The sequence below is a fragment of the Myotis daubentonii genome, chromosome 3 (genome assembly GCF_963259705.1).
Source record: "Myotis daubentonii chromosome 3, mMyoDau2.1, whole genome shotgun sequence".
In the NCBI taxonomy this organism is placed as follows: domain Eukaryota; kingdom Metazoa; phylum Chordata; class Mammalia; order Chiroptera; family Vespertilionidae; genus Myotis; species Myotis daubentonii.
Window position 1 is genome coordinate 23668896 of NC_081842.1, and position 24733 is coordinate 23693628.

Sequence of the window (24733 nt, forward strand, 5' to 3'; positions counted from 1 at the left end):
ACTTTGGTTTTGAACTTGACATGTCTATCAGAAATGAACATGGAACTGTCAAGTAGGCAAGTGGGAGTATAAAGGTGGAGTTTAAGGGCAGCTCGGGTGCAGATATAAATTTAAAGTTATGGGACCGGTGAAGGCTTCCTGAGGAGAGAGGATAGGTGGGGAAGAGAAGAGGACAGAAGCTTGGGACAGGCTGACATTTTCCAGAGGAGCTAAGATTGTGTAGGCATGAGGAGTTTCTAGGAGCAGCAATGAGGAGCAAGAAGGGTTCTATCCTTCCTGCGGACTGTGTACGATATAGCAGGTGGGGAAGAAATGGCCACTTCTTAAGAGGACTGCAGGGGATAAGAGTGATCGGGGACTCAGCCAAGTTTGTCATCAGCAAAATCCTTTAGATCCTAGAAGCCTTTTTCTAAACAGTTCTTTGATCTTCTTGCTCTAACAAAAAGTTAGCTGTTCTCAGAACATCCAGGCAGGGTTCAGTTAGAACAAGATACTCCAGGGAATGTTCAAAGAAATTGAGGAGATAGAGAAGTTAGGAAGTTAAAGAGATTGGGTAATGGGGGATGACCTAGCAGCCTTGGATGTCTGGTGGTAGAAGCACATTGAGACTAGCTTTGAGGGCCTTTTAGGGGCACATGAGCATTTAATCCTAATTGGGGCTTCCTCTTGGCACCTCAGCAGTTTGTGGTGATGAGTCAAAGAGTATGACCTCTAAAAACTGAGTCCCGTGGGCCTTCTTTAAATGCCCTTGGACAGGTAGTCTCACCAGGAACCTGGGCCGACTTCCGCCACATCCCTGAACCAATCACTGTGGCCAGGAAAATGGGACTACAAAGACTAGGGATGCCTGAAAGTCAGGAAGGGATGTGGGCTTGTGTTTGTGTGTGTGCGTGTGCCTGAGCACTGGGGCTAACAGAAGAGGTTGCTGAGAGCTCTCAAGAGACAAGAGAAGATGGTTACTGACTGGCCAAACCCAGCTCATCTTCATCAGAGCCCCTCCCCCAGCAACCAGCAAACATAGTAGAGATGGCAGAGCAACTTGAATGGATGGATCCATATAAACATGTCCTCACTCCAGGAAAATGACAGGAAGCATTACCTTTAATGATGGAAAAAATCATGATTTGACTGGCAGTGTCGTATTCTAATTGGATCAAAGAGGAAATTGTTTTGTAAGTTTAAGCACTTATCCATTGCAAAGTCCAGAACATCTAATGGTGTGTTATCTCATTTTTGCTAATAATTGCCTTCAAATATAATTGCTCATAAGTACATGGGTCAATTTATAAAACACTTCTTTTTTCCTCCCCCACAGGAAGAAATGAAAAGATTGCAGAATCCTTTAGAACAAGTTAATGATGGAAAATATTTACTTGAAAAGTAAGTAAAAAAAAATACTTCTCACCACCACCCTGGAAATTCAATTATTTGCAAGCTTGAAAAGCTTGTATGAAAAAAAGAAACACTACCTGGCAAGGCAAAAATAAATAAGTAATTTGGCAGTTCCTTATGGTATAATTGTGGTCAGGACCCAGAAATGTGTCTCATTTGAGATATAGTTAGATAGATTCATGACTAGTTGAGCTATGATACACAAGCTATACTGATTAACAGTAATATGATGCCTGCAGATATCTCTGGTGGTATGTTTGAGGGCTTGAAACTTAACCCTGCCCTGTCTTTGGCTTTAAATCAGGGATGTGTATAGAAGCCAATCATAAATTTGTAAAAAAAGTACACAGTTTACACTAAAACTAATAAAATGAACATTCAAAGTAACACCGCAGAATGGAACAAAACTGAGCTGAAAAGAAAGCAAGAAAGAGTTGAAATTAAACAGAGATAAAAATACAGTCTTCCATTTAGGCTTTTTAAAAATTATGCAATTAGAGCATGTGAGAGATATATTCTGATTTCAGTTTGGGGGTAAATATTTAGAGATTTTTATCTGATGTTAACATGAGACCGTGATTTTATGTGGCTTCTAAAAAAATATTACCACAATATTGAACTGTTTAGTAGTCATGCAGTGTCAAGATAAAAGAAGAAAAATTAGCTATCATTTATTGAATTTTTACAGCGTACTCTCTATTAGTGCTTACAGATACTTCCTCATGGAACTCTGATGATAGCCCTGTGATATAGGCATTGTTATTTCCATTTTACAGACCAGGAAAAGAGGCTCAGAGAGCTTTCAGCACTTGTGTAAGTATGCTCAGCTGAGTGGTGAGGAAGGGTAGGAATCAAACCTTGGTCTGAATGCCACCAGAGCCTCTGCTCTCAACCACTCGCTAAGTTTGAATGTCAAGCCCGTGTGAGTGTCACGCTTGGCTCTGGGCACCACATTTTAAAGGCACAGTTTATTTATTTATTTTTCTTAATCATCACCCAAGGATATTTTTCCACTGGTTTTTAAAAAGAGTGGAAAGGCAGAGACAGAGAAACATCGATTGGTTGCCTCCCGCTAGCACCCCAACCAGAGCCTGGATCTAGTCTGCAACCGAGGTAGGTGCCCTTGACCAGAATCAAATCTGGGATCTTTCAGTCCAAGGGCCATCGTTCTGTCTACTGAGCTAAACTGGCTAGGGTTAAAGGCATATTTTAAAGGCACACCCCCAAGAGTACCAGAGGAGGGCAATTAAAATTTATAGGATTCTGAAATCACGTGAAATCAAAGGGCTGAGGATGTGAGGCTGGAGAAAATAAATCTCAGAGGAGACATAATGGCTATCCTTAAATATTTGAAGGGATTTTCCTTTAAAAGAAGGGCTAAATTGCTCTTCTTACTCTAGGAAGAAAATGAGGATCAATGAGAAGGGTTTATGGAGAAACAGTTTGTGACTCAGAAAAAGGATAGCTTTTGTGAAAACCCAGCCTGCCCAACAGAAAGGACTTCTCCATTAAAGAGTGAGCTCATAGACACTGGAAGGGCCCAGGAGAGCGTAAATGACCATGCATCTGAGATGCTGTGGACAACATTCCTGAAAATGGGAAACCTTGGGCTTCATTCCTCTTTCTGCTTTTTCCTAGCTTTGCGGGTTGGGAAAAATCACTTAACCACCCTGAGGCCCACTCTCCCCATCTTTAAAAATGAAGATAATAACAGTGGCTTGACAGTCTACCGAGAGCATTAACGGAGACACGTATGACAAGTGTGTCTTCAATGTCAGCCCCTTCCCTTTCCCTCTGGGGACGGGGTTTTTTTGGGCTAGATAGTTTCTCAGGTTTATTCCATTTTCGTGACTCTAAGGATTTTCTGTCCCCACTTGAAGGACAGCTTGAGCCCTTTGATCAAACCAAGTTTCTGTGTTACCTATGGATTCACTTTATCCTCGTTATGTCTGTTCTCATTAATATGCATAAACAAGAGTATCAGTTCAATTATTCTACCCCTTCTCACCACCACTATCATTAGCTCTATGTAAGCAATTGCAACTGGAGAGATTTTTGCTGACCTAGAAATAAGATTTTTCTTCAGTGGAGATTAGCGTTGTAATGACATGATCAGTGGTCCTTCACCCTGGCTGCACTTAGAATCACCCAGGGAGTTTAATAAAAATGTCCTGCATAAGCCCCACCCAGACAAATTGAATTTGAATCTCTGGGGGTGAGGTCCAGAGATCAGTATTTCTTAAAAGCTTCCTGTGTGTGATTCTAATAAGGAGCTAGGGTTGAGAACCAGTGGTCTAGATGCATTTTAGAATCCGTTTGGCCATTCAATACTCGCGTGCAGCCTAATTCTCTGAGGACACACTTGCTCTGTGCTTTGCAGCCCATTTATCTATTAAATCTGGCTATGCTGGCTTTTCATTATTGATTTCAATGTAAGAAGTGAGCTCCGAAAGTTTTTTTTCCTGTTAATTGACCACAGCTCTATATTCAACCTCTCACCCACACCCCCACACCGGCACGTACCTTCCCCATCCCACTGTTCTCAGGAAGATACGTGGAATTAGTGGTATACATGTGGGCTTCTGCCTCCTCCTCGCTCCCCTGTTCTTTCCTCTCATGATCTAGAGGCCTGCGAAAGCTAAAAGCTTCTGGAAATGGCCGGCCTGCTTTGTATGCTTGCCTTCTCCAATCATGATTGAGGAATTCGAGGGGTGGGAGTTAAAGCTACCCCCAAAGCACGCAGGCCTTTGTGGTAAGTAAGCTTCCCTTCCCTACTTGTCCAGGACAGACGGAAGACAAACAGTGGCTGCCTGCCCTAACAACTAGACTCATTTGCCTGGAATTCAGGAGACTTTTCTGGTCTGCTCTTAGGGCAGGGCTGTGTCCTTGAAAGCTGTCAGATTTGATTGAAAAATTGGTGTACTTTGAGCGAGCCGATTAAGCATTTCATTAAAGCTGTAGCTGACTTAGGTGCTGATGTAAATCATCTCAGCTACTTGAAATGACCATAAGTTAAGTGAGAGCGGTGTCATAGCACTTGATGGGTTATTCCCCCTTGGAACATTACATTTGTTCTGAATGCTCAACAGGGTTTTGTGGCAGGCAGTCCGTGTGAAGGGAGGGGAAGCTGTAACTCCATTCTGCTTGAGACCACGTATAGGGCCAATTGAGTGTATTTGTGTACATGCACGCGCGTGCGCGCGCACACACACACACACACACACACACACACACACACACATGCTTTGAAGGCAACAGAGAAGAGCAATTGACTAGGAGACTGCTTATGACTCTATTGTTTTTTAGAATCATTCATTAACTTATGTAGGACCTAAGGCTGACAGCTATTTTTTTGTAAATATTGGATTGGGCTGGGTCTTTGGTATGAAATGTGTGATTGCAAGTTGTATATTCTCCTGACATATAATCATGTTATCACCCATAGGCAATTATTGATACCATGCCCTAACGTTATCTAATTTAAGCCTACAGGCATTTGTAGTTTATAGTGTGCTGAAGATGTATAAATAGTAACCCCAAATTAACAAATTTGTTAATATTATTTAAAAATGTTCTCTATGAAAACTTGGTTGCTACAGGACCCCACAACACCTCACCTATATACCTCTATTGCTCAATTCAATAATTTGTTATTTGGGGGTTTAATTTACAAAATCTTAAAGTATCCTTGTTATAAGGCTGTTGTCCCTACAGGAACATAGAATTACAAAACTGAGACTTTATATGCCTGCCAAGCGTTGATTAGGTCCCTTTAATAACGTCCATTGCATTTATAATTATGTAATATTCATCTTCTCCTAGATTGTAGAACTCTAACAGGGACCATGTCTAGTGCTTTCACCATTGTGTCCCGCATGCTTCACATCATTCCTGGCACAGAATATAGCCAACATATCTAAATGAGAGAATGAGGATGGAATATATAATGGACCCTGAATACCGACAGCACAGGGGTGCTTTTTTCCTTGCCCCTCAACTTCCCAGCTGGGTAATTACAAAGCTATCTTGGGCTGATGGCGCCACCTAGTGGCCATATGTGAATTTCTCTGCTCTACCATATTTCCCCCATCACTTGCTTATTCCTTTCTAAGGAGGGGGAGTTAAGTGCATTATCCTACTAATGCCTCCAGCACAATGTGTTTTTTTCTCATCTTTTTCTTTTCTTTACTATCACCGTAATTGTGGTCCTCATTATCCGGCCAATTTGAATACCTTGCTAAATATATATATTTTTTTATTCTCCTTGCTCACAGCCACTGCAAACCATCCTTAAATATCCATTCAGCATGTTGTCCTGGTTAAAATGCTATATGTTTTCCTGCAGCAATGATTTCACACTGCAGATCACAATTCATTGATGGTTTATTAAATCAATTTGATGGATAACCACTGACCTTAAAAAAATTTGAAATATAGTAAAAAAAAAAAAAATACCAGAGAACAACATATGTAGTTGGGGAAATAATGCTTCATTAAACGTTTGTTTCAGTTTTAAACACGCACACCTTTACCACACGCATGTGTACTGGGTTGGGCTGTCAGATACTTCACTTATGAAAACCACAGTTAGTAGAATTATGTTTAATAAGTCTGATATTAAAATCCTCCAAGCAGTACTTTGTGGTAGTGAGACTTGAGTTTTAATGTGATTTCTTCTAAGTTTAACTTAAACTCGCTGAACCTCAGATTTCTCAGCTGTACATTGGGGAAAATAATAACTGGTAGAGGCTACTGTGAGAATCAAAGAATGCATGTAAAATGTCTGTGACAGCTGTACACATTATGTGGCCAATGACTATTCGTTTCCTGCTTATCCAAACTTATTCCTTTTACACTCCGACTTTTTTCCTCCACTTCCATCAAATAGATATCTGTATGGTCTAACAATAGCCTGAATTTTTCACCTATATGCCTTTATTTTAATGTCTCCCTCATATGTATTACCGTTCACATAGAAATTTACCTAATTCCTGTCCATTCTTCAAAACCCAGCTCAAGTGCCACCTTTTCTGTGAAGCCTTCCTTGACCATTGTAGCACCCAGTGATTGTCTTATACACTCATTAGGAGCACTTACTGTCTACTTCTGCCTTTCTCCAGGGCAGAGATTCATGCGTTGAGCACAGTGGGAACTTTGGAAAAGCTTACAAGATAAAAAGGGGGAAGATTCGATGGCAGTGGCACCATTGGAGATGAATGAGATCCTCACTACAACTTACTAGTTAGACATTGCCATGGGATTTATAACGTTCGTTTTATTCCCCCCCCCCCCCGCAATGGTTCAGTATTCTGCTTTTCTCTTCACTTAAGGGAAATGATTTTCATGCCTTAGATATGAATGTTGAACTGAGTGGTTGAAATAAAAAGAACAGAAAAGGTAACAGGAAAAACAACATTTTATTTCTATGGCATGGTTATTTATCCATCATCCATCAATAGGAGTTTTTAGGACTCTGTTAATAAATTAAAATGAAAAAAACTGAATATGTGTCTGCTTTTAAAAATAAATATAAATTGGCAGTATTACTGCTATAAATGTTACTTTCCTGGATTTAGCTATATTGAGACATTATTTCTGTTTGCAGTCACCAGTTGGCCATGGATATGGAGAATAATATTGAAAACTATCACCTCAATCTACAGCCCTTGGAATCAAAAGTGAAAATGTAAGTTATTTCAAAGTTTACATTAAAGCAACAGTGTTAAAGTTCTTGTTTTATTAATTTCTGAACTACTCTGGAGTTTGTGGTGTAAGAATTACACATTTATGCATTTCACATTTATGTGTTACACATTATTTCCTCTCTGGTCTAAGCAGCAACAAAGCTGTTTTGGGCACACAGCAACATCTGCTGGATGGTGTAGGGCAGTGGTTGGCAAACTCATTAGTCAACAGAGCCAAATATCAACAGTACAACGATTGAAATTTCTTTTGAGAGCCAAATTTTTTAAACTTAAACTATATAGGTAGGTACATTGTTATTAACTTAATTAGGGTACTCCTAAAGCTGGCCTTTGCTAAAAAAGTCCTCAATCTGATTGAGGTACGTTCGCTGAGGTTGATCCCTTTCAACTCTCCCATCCACACTCGTCTTGTATACTTGTCTAGTCTATCTCCTTTCCGAAAACCAACTTCTGCGCATGGACCATGAAGTTTCAATAGCACTGTGCGTGCATGCCCACACGTGGTATTTTGTGGAAGAGCCACACTCAAGAGGCCAAAGAGCTGCATGTGGCTCGCGAGCCGCGGTTTGCTGACCACTGGTGTAGGGGATTATTTGATTGTCATCACTTCATTTCTTGGTTTTCCTCCTTCAGGCAGAGTACTGTTCTTCAACCCCACTAGCATTTTCCACTTTCTTTCATCTTAGTGATCAAGATGGTTAATTCCATCTTGGAACAATGTGGTTATTTTCACCTCAGGGTGTTTCCTTTTTAAAAAATATATATATTTTTGCCGGGAGCCGGTCCATGCTTGCTGTTTCAAGGGACCTGGCATATATGGCATACTTTTCTTAATATGTTTGCTCACCTTCTTGGCACTATGTGTTTTAACCAAGGTCACCTCTGAGAAAGGTTGTTTCCTCAGGTAGGGATTTTCCCCTGAAGTTAGGGAGGGAATAAAACCCCTCAACTAAGTGCCAGGCGGGTAATTAATCACTTTAACTATGAATAATCATGCTTAAGCTACATAATCTTTACTCCCTGGAATGGAGATAAGAAATGCCCTAACCTTTGTAATAGAGATTGATAGGATTGAATCAACTGGTATAAATACAGATGTAACAAGACAGCAAGAGACAGAATTTAGAACACAGAACTTAGGAGACAGGGCTTGGAAGACAGGACCAAGAGAGACAGAGCCTAGGCACAGAACCTACACAGAACGTTCTCTAGAGACAGAAGAACTTCGCTGGAGAGAACATAGCAAAAGATCCTGGACTGAACCTGACTGCGGAGATTGGCAGGAGAGCCTGACTAGAACCTGGTGACTGAACCTGACTGGAGAACCTGGACAGAACTTCTCTGGAGATCCAAAGCAGAACCTCTCTGGAGATCCAGACCAGAACTTGGCTGGAGATCCTGGCTAGGCTGCTGATCAACTGAACGCTGTCCCCATGTCATTCCTTCTTCGCCGACTCCGTCCACACCTTTGGGGACCCCTGGACCTGCTGGGGTTGGACCCCGGCATCTGGCGCCCGAACAGGGACCCCTAGGTAAGCCCCACTCTCGGGATGGATAGGACTCCACCGTAGGAAGAGGGTGGATAGTCTTCGCCGACTCCGTCCACACCTTTGGGAACCCCTGGAACAGGATTCCCATAGGTAAGCCCCCCCCCCAATTGAGAACCCCCACACTCGGGACGGATAGGACTCCACCAGGGTGCTACAGACCCCCCTATAGAGGATAAGTAGGGTAAGAAGGTGGATAGTACAGAACTTAGATTGAGAAGATGTGCCATACTGAGTCCAAAGAAAGAAGACTCTGTATTGATCCTTAGATTGAGAAGATGTGCCATACTGAGTCCAAAGAAAGAAGACTCTGTATTGATCCTTAGATTAAGAAGATGTGCCATACTGAGTCTAAAGAAAAAAGACTCTGTATTGATCTTTAGATTAAGAAGATGTGCCATACTGAGTCTAAAGAAAAAAGACTCTGTATTGATCTTTTAACACATATGCTTGCTAGCAGAGGAATTAAGGTTACTCCCAGTCAGACAGAACGTTTTATACAAGAAGTATGTCCATGCTTTTCTGAGGAAGGAAACGTGCCGGAAAGGTAAATGTAGCGGCATGGGAGAAGGTAGGCCCAAGGAGCCTTATCCTTAACCCCACTGCAGCCTTTCCACCCCAGGAAAGTACAGGATTGGCAAGCTCTCCATGGGGTGATAGATCAGGACTCAGGTAATAGCGGAAAGCGTCAATCCTACTCTTAAAATGGATACAAGAGAGCATTTGAGGTTTTTCTTTTTAATGCCTGCTTTTAAAAAATAAAAAAGGGGGAATTTGCCGGGAGCCGGTCCATGCTTGCTGTTTCAAGGGACCTGGCATATATGGCATACTTTTCTTAATATGTTTGCTCACCTTCTTGGCACTATGTGTTTTAACCAAGGTCACCTCTGAGAAAGGTTGTTTCCTCAGGTAGGGATTTTCCCCTGAAGTTAGGGAGGGAATAAAACCCCTCAACTAAGTGCCAGGCGGGTAATTAATCACTTTAACTATGAATAATCATGCTTAAGCTACATAATCTTTACTCCCTGGAATGGAGATAAGAAATGCCCTAACCTTTGTAATAGAGATTGATAGGATTGAATCAACTGGTATAAATACAGATGTAACAAGACAGCAAGAGACAGAATTTAGAACACAGAACTTAGGAGACAGGGCTTGGAAGACAGGACCAAGAGAGACAGAGCCTAGGCACAGAACCTACACAGAACGTTCTCTAGAGACAGAAGAACTTCGCTGGAGAGAACATAGCAAAAGATCCTGGACTGAACCTGACTGCGGAGATTGGCAGGAGAGCCTGACTAGAACCTGGTGACTGAACCTGACTGGAGAACCTGGACAGAACTTCTCTGGAGATCCAAAGCAGAACCTCTCTGGAGATCCAGACCAGAACTTGGCTGGAGATCCTGGCTAGGCTGCTGATCAACTGAACGCTGTCTCCGTGCCCTTCCTTCTTCGCCGACTCCGTCCACACCTTTGGGGACCCCTGGACCCGTTGGGGTTGGACCCCGGCATATTTTTATTGATTTTAGAGAGGAAGGGAGAGGGAGAGAGAGATAGAAACATCAGTGATGAGAGAGAATCATTGATCGGCTGCCTCCTGCATGCCCCCCCACTGGGGATTGAGCCTGCAACCCAGGCATGTGCCCTTGGCCAGAATCAAACCTGGGACCCTTCAGTCCACAGGCCGACACTCTATCCACTGAGCCAAACCGTGGCCTCAGGGTGTTTCTTGATCACACACACATACCCTTTCAACTTTCTTCCTTCTTCCTATGTCCATTCCAGCTCTCATCTAAATATTTTGGAAAAACGTGTCTTGTCTTTCTCATTTTCTATCCTTTTATTTTTTACTAGGGGCCCGGTGCACGAAATTCGTGCACAGGGCGAGGAGAGTCCCCTCAGCCCGATGTGCACCCTCTGTCACGTTCCGGGACCCTGGCCGCTCCGGGCCTAGGCGTGGGCCTACAGGCTCAGGGTGGCCTGGCTCCTGAGGATGCCTGTCCCAGAGACACAGGCCTTTTGGCACCGGTGTGTGTGTGCGGCCACGGAGTGAATACCTCTGCTGGTGCCCGTGCATGCACTGTAGTGGGGCAAGAGCTTCCCCCCGCTTCCCTGCACACCACCCCAACCCAGACTCCGTGGCGTCTGCGCGTGCTACCCTGACCCCGGCTCCCTGGTGCCTGCATGTGCGCCAGCCAGGCAGGAGCTTCCCCAGCGTCCACGCACGCCACCCCGCCCCTGGCTCTTTGGCACGCAGACTTGGGCAGGAACTTCCCCAGCATTGCCATGACGACATGGGGGAAGCTCCCACCCCAGCCCCTCTTCTGGCACCTGCGCTTGCCAGCCAGGGGGGAGCTTCCCCACGTCACCATGGCGACACAGGGGAAGCTCCTGCCCCAGCTCCCTAGCATCTGTGTGCGCCACCCCGACCCTGACTCCCCAGTGCCTGCGCACGCACGCCAGCTGGATGGGAGCTTCCCCAGCATCCGCACACACCACCGGCTCCCCGGTGCCCATACACACCACCCCGCTCCCGGCTCCCTGGCACCTGTGTGTATGCAAGTGGCCACAGGCCAGAGCTTCCCCCGCATCGCCATGGCGATGCAGGGGAAGTACCTGTCCCGCCCACAGCTGCCTGTGCCTGTGTATGCAAATTAACCTGTCAGCTTTGTTGGGTTAATTTGCATACTCACTCCTCATTGGCTGGTGGGTGTGGCTGGTGGGTGTGGCTGGTGGGCATCATGGAGGGATGGTTAATTTGCATGTTTCTCTTCTATTATATAGGACTAGAGGCCGGTGCACAAAAATTTGTGCATTCGGGGGGGAGGGAGGGGTCCCTCAGCCTGCCTGTGCCCTCTCGCAGTCTGGGACCCCTCGGGAGATATTGACCTGCTGGCTTAGGCCTGCTCCCGGGTGGCAGAGGGCAGGCCCAATCCCTAGGTGCAGCCCCTGGTCGGGCTCAGAACAGGGCTGATTAGGGAGTTGGGGCACCGCCCCCTGTCATTCACAGAGCAGGGCGGATCGGGAGGTTGCGATGCCACCCTCAGTCACGCTCAGGGTAGGGCTGATTGGGGGGTTGGGGTACCGCCCCCTGTCACACTCAAGGCAGGGTCGATGGGGAGGTTGCGGCGCCACTCCCTGTCACGCACAGAGCAGGGCCCATCAGGGGGGTTGGGGCTCCGTACCCTGTCACGCACAGAGCAGGGCCAATCAGGGGGTTGGGGCGCTGCCCCCTGTCATGCACAGAGCAGGGCCCTTCAGGGGTTTGGGGAGCTCCCCCCTGTCATGCACAGAGCAGGGCCCATCAGTGGGTTGAGGAGCTCCCCCCTGTCACTCACAGAGTAGGGCCGATAGGGGAGTTGGGCACCGCCCGCTGTCACACACAGAGCAAGGCAGATCAGGGGGTTGGGGCGCCGCACCCTGTCACACTCAGGGCAGGGCTGATGGGGAGGTTATGGCTCTACCCCATCACACACAGAGCAGGGCCCGTGGGGGGGGCGGGTTGTGGCACCGCACCCTGTCACACACAGAGCAGGGCCGATCAGGGGGTTGGGGCACCATACCCTGTCACACACAGAGCCGCATGGCGATCAGGGGTTTGGGGAGCTCCCCCATATCAGGCACAGAGCAGGGCTGATCAGGGGGTTGGGGCGCCTTCCCCTGTCACACACAGAGCCACAGGGACATCAGGGGGTTTGAGTGCTGCCCTGTCATGCTGATCCTGGTGCCGGGAGGCCTCGCGGCTCCACTGATCCCAGTGCTGGGAGGCATATTACCCTTTTACTATATAGGATAGAGGCCTGGTGCACGGGTGGGGGCCGGCTGGTTTGCCCTGAAGGGTGTCCTGGATCAGGGTGGGGGTCCCCACTGGGATGCCTGGCCAGCCTGGGTGAGGGGCTGAGGGCTGTTTTCAGGCTGGCGTGTGACTGAAGCTCCCAACTGCTTCTTTTTTCTTTTTTATTTATTTATTCTGGGCCAGCTTTAGCTCTGAGGCTTGGCTCCAGCTCTGAGGCCTCAGCTGCTGAAAGCAGGTATCTGGTTTGTTTGGGTTCTATAATTGAAACACTGTTTCAACTCCAGCTCTGAGATCCCGGCTGGCTGAAAGCAGGTTTCTGGGGTTTTGTTTAGCTTCTATATTTGTTACAATGTTTCAAACTGCAAGCTCAGAGGCCGGCAGCGGCAGGCGGGGAACGTTGGATTCCTCCGTCACTGAAGCAGGCAAGCCTCATGTTCGCTTCAAGCTGCCTGGCTGCCGACTGCCATCTTGGCTGGCAGTTAATTTACATATCGCCCTGATTAGCCAATGGGAAGGGTAGCGGAGGTATGGCTAATTACCATGTTTCTCTTTTATTAAATAGGATTGTCTCTTACTAAGGCCAAATATTAGTCCCCTTTCCCCACTGTGTGTGACTATTGCATTAACTTTGCTAAAAAACACCTCAATATCAACAAAACTGGAACTAATAAGATACAAAGTGAGACAGGCATATTAAGGAACAAAATGACAACTTTTTAAAACCACTTTTAAGTAGAGAAGGGGCTGTCATAATCCCTTCAAAAGCAATTTTAAACTATTCACGCCTGTTCTCTGTGAGCCTTCCAATTCTGATTTTCCTTCGGGGCGCATGTAAGAATTGTCACTGAGGGTGTGTATAATACACACACACACACATACACACACTCAGCTTAATGCTCCAAGAAGCATGCTTCTGAGAAATGAAGTATACCGGCGCTTGGCCAGGATCACGGATCATTTGCAAAAAGCCCAGAGGAATCTTTACAGAAGAAGCCACCTGAAGAAGGGGGCCTTGCCGTGTACAATAAGCCGTTGCTGGGTTTAGGAATGGAGACAGAAACGATGCAGATATATCATGTCCTGCTGGATGAAGGCAAATATTAACACACACCACTATAAATCTGCGTTAACCTTGGTTACAGTAAAAAGCTTGCCTCTGAGCGAGCCCAATGGGCTACCTCTCCAGGTGAAGTTCAAACATGGTTTCAGAACCCATGGGGTCCCCCCAGGAAGCTCTGTGTTACACTTACTCAATGAATAATGAATGAGGCTACCAAGTCATTCTCTGTAAGCAGTATGTCAGCCCCACTACACAAATGTTAGTTTCCAGCCATCGGCTGCTTTATCCTTAAGAGCTTTTCTCTTGTAATAACATCCTCTTAAAGGAAAAGCTGGAAAGGAGAGTTGGCTGGGTCAGAAGTTGGGGTGCTTCATTTGAACACTGAAATGAAGTTAGGAAACCTCCCTGTTGTTTCTTAGCTTTCATCATCTCTAATATGTAGAGGCAGAGGGCCAGGTGCCAGGAGGAGGAACAGGCAAGGAAAATAAAATCTCTGTGTCTGAGAGTCTAGCCAACTCAGAAAGTCTGAGATTTTATGTGTAGCTGGTTTGATGGAGGAGTCTCAGCTCAGTGAGGTGCAAACGGAATGGCTTTATCTCTTCTAATAACTCTGGACCCCATTTCCACTCACAGGAGGGGGATGCGGGAGAGAAAACTTAATCTTGCCCAGTAATGGAATTTCGAGTCCCATTGGAGAGTTTAGTCCAGTTCAGTGACTCTTGTCTAATCTGGTTATTAAATTCTTAACTGTCATGACAGGTTAAACATCTCCCCTCCACACACATCCGACCTTTCCTACAGCTGTGCAGCCTGCTCCCCTCTCTCCCTTCTCCCTTTTCAAATCTCCCCATCTGCCTTCCTTCCTCTTCTCCTTCTGTCTTGATGTCATCTCACTCACCACTCATTTGCTAAACACCAAGGCTTCCCCAGTCTTCTCACTGATGGTGAACATTCGAGCTACCAGATAGTTGAAGCTACCAGACAGTTATTTTAAAACAACTCTGTGGGGTTATTTTATTGCTTGTGGGAAGGGCCATTGGATCCCCCCTGACCCTGAACTCCCCACCAATGGTGTAGGCTGCCTACCCCAGGATGACCTTGGCATCATCCACAGGGAGAATCTTGGCATACCTCTACCTATCCCCACTTTCCAAGAGATGTTCTTTAGACCTTCAGAGCATTGGGTGTGAAAGATGGGGCCTTGCCCCAGGTTGCTGAGTCACTGCCAAACGTCACAGGCTTTTTCTTAGGGTCTTCTCATTTCTGTTGGTAGGACCCAGCTGGACATCTGCCTTCCTCCAGGGGGCAGAGGGAAGTGAGGTTACTACACCATAAAATCCGCTATCCTGGAAACTCTCCTCCCCCTTCCCTGATGAGGAGGAGCAAGTAGTAGGTTCCAGTTAAGTGCCGGGAGCCGGTCCATCCTTGCTGTTTCAAGGGACCTGGCATATATGGCATACTGTTCTTAATATGTTTGCTCACCTTCTTGGCGCTGTGTTTTAACCAAGGTCACCTCTCCGAGAAAGGTTGAATCCCCAGGTAGGGATTTTCCCCTGAAGTTAGGGAGGGAATAAAACCCCTCAACTAAGTGCCAGGCGGGTAATTAATCCCTTTAACTACGAACAATCATGCTTAAACTACATAATCTTTTCTCCCTGGAATGGAGATAAGAAACGCCCTAACCTTTGTAATAGAGATTGATAGGATTAAATCAACTTGTATAAATACAGTTGTAACAAGACAGAAAGACTCAGAACTTAGAACAGAATCAAGAAGACAGAATCTACACGGAGCCTAGAGACAGAAGAACTTTGCTGGAGAGAGCATGCCGGAGGATCCTGGAGAGGGACTGGCCTCGGAGCCTAGAGACAGAGCCTAGCGGGAGAACATGGCAAGGGATCCTGGACTGAACCTGACTACAGAGATTGGCAGGAGAACCTGACTGGAACCTGGACACTGAACCTGACTGGAGAGCCTGGACAGAACCTGGCTGGAGAACCTAGCGAGGGAACATGGCTACAGAACCTCGCTGGAGATCCAAAGCAGAACCTCTCTGGAGATCCTGGCTGGAGATCCTGGCTAGGCTACTGATCAACTGGACGCTGTCTCCGTGCCCTTCCTTCTTCGCCGACTCCGTCCACACCTTTGGGGACCCCTGGACCCGCTGGGGTTGGACCCCGGCAGTTAAGGTTTCTGGATAGTCCAGCCCCTGCAAGTCCTGAGATGGGATGTATGTTGGCAGGTCAATCTTTGAACGTAAAAGATAAAGCAAGATGAGAACTGTTCTCAGGTGTCGCTGCCTTTACTGTATAGCGCACTAGCGGGAACCCTGGGTGGGGGTTGAATGGGTCAGGAAAGGGTCTCAGCTGTTTCCTCATATTCAGGACAGCATAAAAAGGAAATAATATGATTAAGAAAGGCTAAACCTACATGTGGCTGTTCCAAGTATAATTGGAAGGAAGGAGGGGTGGAATTTAGAAGAAATACCAGGAAGAGTGCATTGCCTGGTTCATGAATGTTAAGAGACAATTTTGAGTTTTAGACTCAGACGATCAAAGAACTGCATCAAAAGGGCAAAAGCAATCAAGATTGCACAGCTATTAATAAAAAGTCATGTTGGGGAGGGAAAAGGCAGGTTTTCTGAAGATCAAGCAAAGGCAAGCCTCTCAAATCAGAAAACTTAGCTAAAGCAAAAGTAATACTGAAAGCGCCACAATGAAGGCTCTCAGCACAACGCTAAGACTAAGGATGAATGTGCTTTAGAGCCAAGACTGGATCAAAGGTCTGAGAATGACACCCACATCAAAGGAGTAGGGGTTTCAGCACAGAGGCCTGACTGGCAAGGAAGGAAACAGACTCACCAGATCCCATCATTGAAAAGTTGTGCATTGACTGCGTGCAATCCCTCTCCTTGTGTTTTAACAATATGTTTATTTTGTGATGAACAACATAGAGATCTATTGAATCCAAATCTCCTTTTTTTCCACTTCAACTTTGTTCTTTTTATTTATTTTTTAAAAATGTATCTGTATTGTTGAAGGTATTACAGATGTCCCCTCTGTTTGTTGTTTTTTTCCCATTGACCCCCTCCACCCTGCACCTACCCCTCCCAGGTTTTCACCATTCTATTGTCTGTGTCCCTGGGCTATACGTTTATGCCTATAAATTCTCAGGTTAATCAGTTAATCACTCCCCCTCTCCTCCCTCTTCCCCCTTCCTTCTGCTGGGGGGGGGGGGGAAGGGGGGTGGGGGTGGGGGGGAGGGGGTCCCATTCCCTGACTGGAGGCAACACATACAAATAATCTTTTTAAAGTTTTCTCATTAAATTGTTCAATTCCTGTCATTTTTATTAATATGTGTGATTTAATGATGAAACATTTAGATTCTAAAAAGGAGACACACACAGGAGAAAGAAAAGAATTCCCTCCAAAATGTCAAAGGTAATTCTCACTAAAGCCTTATTAAATTGGATTTGCTTAAGAGTAATGCCTAACAACTTCAGTCAGAAGTTTCATTAAGAAAAGAGAGGTTGATGCCGAAACCGGTTTGGCTCAGTGGATAGAGCGTCGGCCTGCGGACTGAAAGGTCCCAGGTTCGATTCCGGTCAAGGGCATGTACCTGGGTTGCGGGCACATCCCCAGTAGGAGATGTGCAGGAGGCAGCTGATCGATGTTTCTCTCTCATCGATGTTTCTAACTCTCTATCTCTCTCCCTTCCTCTCTGTAAAAAATCAATAAAATATATTTAAAAAAAAAGAAATAATAAAAAAGAAAAGAAAAGAGAGGTTGAGAGCATGGACTTTGGAGTTAGAGAAACCTAGGTACAAATCCCAGCTCTGCTCCTTACCCCTGTGTCACCTTGGGAGCAGTTTACCTCTCTGGGCCCCAGTCGCACTCCTCTACAAAATGCGAACACTGCCCATGTCGTAAATGATTATAGTGACCTTTCAAGGAGAAAATCCAAGGAAAGCATTTAGCCTAGTGTATCTTCTCCATGCAATTACACCTTTTCAAGTACATTTTTACATCAAATTGGGCTAATAGAGTAATGCCAGTAAATACCTTTAGGAATCCTGCATATCCTATCAATGGATACAATTTGCACATGTTACTTAAAAATACTTGAACGTGATTGATAGTCTTAAGCAATTATAATGACTTATCCAGGCGCTCTATTTGTCAAGTTTGGGGCTAAGTGACTTAGAAACCTTGTCCTTGACTCCTTGCAAGAATTACAAAGAAGTTATTATTATTCTCATTTTGTGGATAAGCAAAATATAGGCCAATTAGCTTAGTACTTTGCCCAAGGCCACAGCTAATGAGACATAAAACCTACATCACTCTAAGTGCACTTACTTTCTGGGGGGAAATGATGAACCCACCTATACCAGTGCACACAACAGAAGCTACAGCTACAGAGGGAACTATTTCCTCTGAAAGCAAAACCCTAAAACCTGGCAGAGCAACTCCTTCACTTTGACCAAACAAAATGGAAACCACACAGAAGCAGGTAGGAAAGGCCATTAACCACCCAGTGCAATGATTCACAGTTGGGAGGAAACTCAAAACCTGGAGCTTCTTCCTGAGGAGCAAATGGTTCACACCCCAACTTTTAAGACCAGCACCAGAAAGATGAGCCCCCAAAAATCTGGCTCTGAAGACCAATTGGGCTCATGCCCAGGAGACCCATGGGCTAAGGCAAACTGAGGAACAGCTCTTTTTGTTTTAATCCTCACCCAAGGGTATGTGTTATTTTTTAAAAATTGATTTCAGAGAGAGGGAGGGAGGAAGGGAGAGAGAGAGAAAGAGAGAGAGGGAGAGGGAGAGAGAGAGAGAGAGAGAGAGAGAGAGAGAGAGAGAGAGAAACATTGATGTGTTGTACATGCCTGAAGCTACAACTTGGGTATGTGCCCTGACCAGGAATTAAACCCACAGCCTTTTGGAGTACAGGAGGATATCCAAATAACCGAGCCCCAAGCCCCTGGCCAGGGCTGAGGAGCAGCTCTTAAAGGGCTTGTGCCCAGACTTACCCTCCCCAGGGCCCAGTGCAGAAGCAGCCCTTTGAAAAATGCCCAGACGCTAGGTGAAAGAGACTCATTTGCTAATTTTAAAGCACAGGTCTGAGGGGCAGGACCTGCTGGGATACTCTCCAAGGATGGAGTCTGGCTGGTGCCATCTTCCTGCCTCCCTCTGCCTTGTTAAAGCAGGTAGGGGCCGTCTTTCTCTCTCTCTCTTTTAAATTTGTTCTTTTTATTTTTTCTTTTCTTTTCTTCTTCTTATTATTTTTTCAGTAAGTGCCATCTTTGTACTCTCCCCCTGCTTGGCTCCAGCCAGGGAGCCCCATCTTCGCCCCATCTTCATCCCCTCCCTCTGCCGCACTCCAGAGTATCAACATCTCCCATAGGGGGGCTTCTACACATGTCCTGTGTCCTGGTTTTACGTCTGGTGACCTGGTTTTTGTGGCCGCTGCTCAGGAGATAGCTCTTGATTTCCTGGCTCTAGTGGCCAGAGGGCTTGGACTCATGGGACTGTAGCAATTGTAGAGACAGTTCTTGACAGGCTACCACCCCTTGGGATGCTGCATAGACAGTCAGAGGTTGAGCGGAGGTGCACTCTTTCTGTGAAGGAGGCCTACTTGTCCTGGAGCTTCCGGGCAGGCTTCAGTGAGGCACACAGCTAGAGCCTGCGAGGGTGCTTGCTCTTAGAGAACGTGGGCTGGGGGACACACCTTTGCGCTCTCCCTTTGCCTTGCTACCACTCACTGGTGTCTTCCAAAAAGGAGCTTACACACTTGTCTAGAGCCCTGGTTTTTGCAACTGCCACCCAGAGCATATCTCCAGCTGGCCGGGCTCCGGTGGATCATGGGACTTATGCTTGTGGTCCTGCAGGATATATATTTGTATTCTTTAAAAACTGGGGCCTGCGTGTCTGGCTTCCAGTCAGCTGGAATCCAGCTGCTGACTGAGATCCTCTTCCCTGAATCACTGACTGGTCCTGGCACACCCTCCACATTGGGGAGCGGTGAGAAATAACAGGCTGCCTGGACAGTCACAAAGGTTTGAGAGACAACCACGAGCTAGGGCAGGGTTGAGTGATAAGTTTATCTCCTTCAGAAGGCTGATCTTTGACTAGGAGAGGTGGCTGTTTTCATCTAATGCAGTGGTTCTCAACCTTCTGGCCCTTTAAATACAGTTCCTCATGTTGTGACCCAAGCATAAAATTATTTCCGTTGCTACTTCATAACTGTAATGTTGCTACTGTTACGAATCATAATGTAAATATCTGATATGCAGGATGGTCTTAGGCGACCCCTGTGAAAGGGTCGTTTGACCGCCAGAGGGGGTCAATGTGCTTCAAATACAGGTTGAGAACAGCTGATCTAATGCATAGAAACCAATGCAGAGTCATGCAAAATAAGGAAACAAAGGAATGTATTCCCAGTGAAAGAAAGTGATAGAACCTTTGGAAAAACCCTTCGTGAAATGGAGCTAAGTAGTTTTCCTGATAAAGTAAGGAGCTGAAGTTAGGAATTGCAAACCAGGCAGAAACTGGAGTGGAGGAGAAACAGGCCAGAGGTGCGGGACGCTGTGGGAAACCTGAGGGCTATGCAGGGGCCCTTTCCTGGCATTTGGGCAGGTTTGTCAGGACACAGGCTTGGGGCAGACACCAAGTAATGAAAACATGGCCTACATGTTACAGTAACTTTTAGTTGCATGTAGACAATTTAACAGAGATGTAAAAAAAAAAAAAAAAATAGGCATTCTGCTTACCCACTAAGTCAGAATGTGACGCACGGCCCACATCTTGCTCCTGCTGTATACCTGTCTCGCTGAACCATGAGGAGGGAGCACAGTGCGGTGGGGACACAGGGAATCTGGTCCAAGTTGTGGGTCTGTCCATTAGTTCCATCTTCTTCCCCGAAACTTGGCCAGGACTCTTGTTGCAATTCAGACTAATGTGTATAGAAAGAGGTTATATTGGAGCCCCTGACAGAAAGGCCCAGGGCCTAATGTGCCTCAAGCACAGCTAGACTCAGGTGGTGGAACGAGGTCATCAGACACCTGCATTTCTTCTTCTATAAGCTCTGCTCTTCATCTTCTTCATTCTCACAGGGGCTCCCTAATGTTGTGGCAAAGTGGCCATGGACGGCTCTGGGCTTATCTCCTACCAGCTGAAACTCTCCAGGTGAAAGGGGGCTACTTTCTCAGCAGTCTTGCCTTGGTCTGATTTGAGCCATGCCATTGCCTCCTGGCTAGTCAGCCCCAACACACAGGCTGCTCTCTGCAGTGCAGGGCTAAGATCTGTTCCACCCAATGCTCATGGGAAAATGGTGCTGGAACAAAAGGAGAGGCTCATGTTGGGCAGGCAAAACCTACTGCTATGGTGTAATAGTGCCCTCCTGACAGCTCATCGGTGGTAAGGATTAAGTGGGAGAATACACACAAAAAGAGCTGTGTGCAATTAGATCTTGTCTCCTGTGACATTCAGACTTGTGACCTTTTTTGATGGTGTCCTCTTTTCCCCATCTCCAAATTCAGCCTGCTTGGTAATAATGTGCTTTGAACTTTTAAAAATTATTTAGTAACATGGAGGAGCTAGTAACGTTCATGTGAGATCCAGATTTCTGACTGTGCTTGTAAAGGTGACAGAACCCCATTATGGGATTCTTCTTTACCAGAAGCAGGCACGCCCAGCCTACCCTCACCTGGCCTCGGATGACATCTGGGGTCCTCTTCATGTCTTTAGTATTGCCACATTCTCTTGTAAATTAAAAAAGGAAGAAACGATCCATCCACTTGGAGGAAAAGAAGATTGAATGCTTAACCTCTGATACATCACTTTCCAGATTCCATAGAGCTAGGAGGGATGCCTCAGTGCAAATCCACCCGTGCAGACCTCACCTCAGTTTTGAGGTGTTATGTTCTTTAAAGGTGTCACACTGCCCTCTGGTGCTCAACATGTTAAAATGTAATATCTCAGGTGGCCACTATTCTCTTTCTATATTCTCTGAATAATCAAGGTGAGAGAGTGAGAGAGGGAGAGGGAGGGAGGAGGGAGGGAGGGGGAGGGGTGGAGAGAGAGAGAGAGAGAGAGAGAGAGAGAGAGAGAGAGAGAGAGAGAATTCTATCTTAAAAATCACTTTTAAAATGTCAGAGGTTTTTAAGCCCTTGATGGGCAGACTTTGTCAGCAGGATCCTGGGAGACACTCAGCTACTCAGCATTTCCAGCGCTTGGGAGAATGTGGAAACCACTAACAGCTTCCAAAAGATTAATATTCCTCAGTAAAATGGGTCCCCCGAAGAAGCAACAAGACCCAGGCGTGCAGTCTTACAGGCCTTCTTTGAGATTATGAAAAAATCTTTAAACCAAAGAAAAATAACAAAGGATGCATCACATAATGAAACAGTGACCACCTAGAACCCACAGCAGGGTCAGATCCTACTTTAATGGGACCTAAAGTATATATAATTCGGAGGGCCCTTTAAAAAAAAGCCTAAAACATATCTACCTTTGCAATTTATATAAACCATGAAGAGCCTTGTAGGCTCTAGCAGAAGCTTCTGGCCTCTAAGTAAGTAAGGGCCCCTGAGAGTTAAATTTCATAGTTTCAGAGAAATTGGCCTCGGATACCAAGGTATCGTTTCACTGCAGCTTCTGGATTTTTCCTTGAGCATTATAATTCGCAGAGCCTTAATAAATTAGGGAACACAGACACACTCAATAAGGTGGTAGCATTTTTTTGTGTTCTTCATGTCCTATGACTGTTGAAAATTGATCGTCTTTGAACCATTCGAGCCAAATGAAAGAAAATCAGTTTGTTTATACAGAAACAACTTTAATGACTTCAGTTGTATGTGGAAGAATTATAGAAGATCAGACGCTTCTGGGAGTCTAGAGGAGATGGTGAAAGAATTAGTGCAACTATTTTAAAAGGCTGAATCCTGACACTTGGTCTTTATGTTCAGCTCACTCCCTGGAGAGGACAGATTGTGTTCACTGATCACTTGTAAAAGTCTAGATGTTAATCACTAAGATTACGAGCCAGTCCAAGTGAGAAAAAATCACCTAGCTTTCGCAAAGAAGAGGTTCCTAAGATGCAGAGACAGAGAAGCAGCGATCAGACTATCAAACCTCAGAGGGAAAGTAGGGGAGGCTGGGGGTTAGGGGGAGAGATCAACCAAAGGACTTGTGTGCATGCGTATAAGCCCAATCAATGGACACAGACAACAGCGGGGTGAGAGCATGAGTGAGGTGGGGTGAAGGGGGGGATTAATGGGGGGATGAGCACACACATGTAATACCTTAATCAATAAAGAAATTAAAGATTGAAAAAAATAATAATAAATGAAATTATATAATATATATATATAAAAGAAGAGGTTTCTATTACCCAGAGCAGAAGATGACATTTTTTGGGTACTAAACATAGGAAATAAGTTTTTTTAGAGCCTGGACAGTGTTGCTCAATGGTTGAGCTTTGACCTATGAACCAGGAGGTCATGGTTCAATTCCTGGGTAGTGCACATGCCCAGGTTGTGGGCTCAATCCCCAGTGTGGGGCTTGTGGGGGGGCAGCTGATCAATGATTCTCTCTCATCATTGATGTTTCTATATCTCTCTCCCTCTCCTTTTCTCTCTGAAATCAATAAAAAGTATAAAATAATTAATAATAATAAAAGCATAATATGCTAATTAGACTGGATGTTCAGAAGGACATCCTTCTGCCCTTCCAGACAAAGCTGGGGCTATGAGGTGAGTCCGGGTCCTGGGTGCCAGAGGGAAGCTGGTGCCGGCAACCGGGGGAAGGAAGGCCTACTCTTGCACAAATTTCGTGCATCAGGCCTCTAGTAAAGTAATAAAATAAAAAGTTTCCTTAGATGAAATCTCAAGCAGCCACTTAATCACACATTACTTTAATTTTCTGAGTAGTACATAATGCTCTCAGATATTTTTTCTTCTCCATTTCTTTATTTATCAAACATTCTCTGTGTCTGTAAAATCCGTGACCACAGGGCTCTTGCCTATATTGTCCCAGAGCAGGGCCACTGCATCGTCCAGAACCCAGGGCTGACCCTGGCACAGAACAGTCCTCCACAGTGCTGTCCTGAATGAACGAGCAAGTGTTTTGTCAGCCTGTGCATTATTTTCATTTGAAATATAAGATGAGAAATGGAAAGATTTTGTGTTCCATAGAGCAAAGTACATTTACAGGAGCAGAGCAGTTTCACTTTGACGGACAACTTTTTCTGACTCAGTTGATACTTGTGGACTGATTTAGCTTAGTCATGGCTGTGAAAGTCAAACCAGTAAAACAGAGAGACAGACAGGTCTTCTGATTTCTGTGCCACATTCTGTGTGTGCCATTTCCCTGGCTCCAAAGCCACTTCCTTCAGACTCCTTGTGCTGTCTAAGTCTGTATTGTGACAGGGGAGTGACACAGTATGTGTACTGTTTTATAATTATAATAATAATAATAATAATAATAATTATTATTATTATTATTTTTGTAGCATTCAGCGAGCGTGGCGTGAGTACCTGCAGCGGCAGGACCCCCTGGAGAAGAGGTGCCCGTCCCCGCCCTCCGTGTCCTCGGACAAGCTGAGCAGCTCCGTCAGCATGAACACCTTCTCCGACAGCAGCACACCCGTGAGTGCCATTTTCCTTTCCGTGGTCTGACGGGCCAGGCCAATCCCCTGATCACCGGGGCTTTGGGTCCAAGAGAGCAATCTTGGGATGTGAGCGGGTGGCTTGTGATTGGAGGACGTCCATTGCTTATTTGCTGAATGTGAACCCACGGTGAGGGTTTGCTGTCGCCAAATGAAGACATGATTCATAAACACAGAATGAACTCTATCAACTCTGAGAGAAATGATGCCTTGGACCTCAACCTAAAGTACTCATTTATGTGTTTGCCTTCCTCTATTACCGAGAGTACCTTCCTTTTCTTTATAACAGCATGCTCCATTTAGTCTGTGCCTCTGGTGGTGTTTTGTGGTGCTAATATCATAGGAGATTAGTTTGGTTGTAAAGATCATAAAGAGAACTTTTACAGAAAGTATTGAAAAGGATTATGAACTCAGAGGTTACAGCTTGAACGCCCACAGGGGCCAGGTAAGTGAACGGTGTGACTGATGGGGGCCGAGTGTGCGCTGACTGAGGGACACAGGCCTCCCTGAATGGCAGCCCTGTGGAGCTCCGGTAGTGGGTTGCTGTGTAGGGATACAGGATGGCTCT

At 45.6% G+C, this 24733-nt stretch overlaps 1 protein-coding gene across 1 annotated transcript in view; it reads left to right on the forward strand.

Moving 5' to 3' along the window:
* IQCJ (IQ motif containing J) overlaps nt 1–24175 on the forward strand; it is a 63025-nt gene extending 38850 nt beyond the window's left edge. Inside the window, exons 3-5 of the mRNA XM_059685896.1 lie at nt 1316–1380; nt 6998–7078; nt 24010–24175. Of these exons, the coding sequence (XP_059541879.1) occupies nt 1316–1380; nt 6998–7078; nt 24010–24175 (312 nt within the window). The remainder of the gene's footprint in view (nt 1–1315; nt 1381–6997; nt 7079–24009) is intronic.
* The last annotated feature ends 558 nt before the right edge of the window (nt 24176–24733 follow it).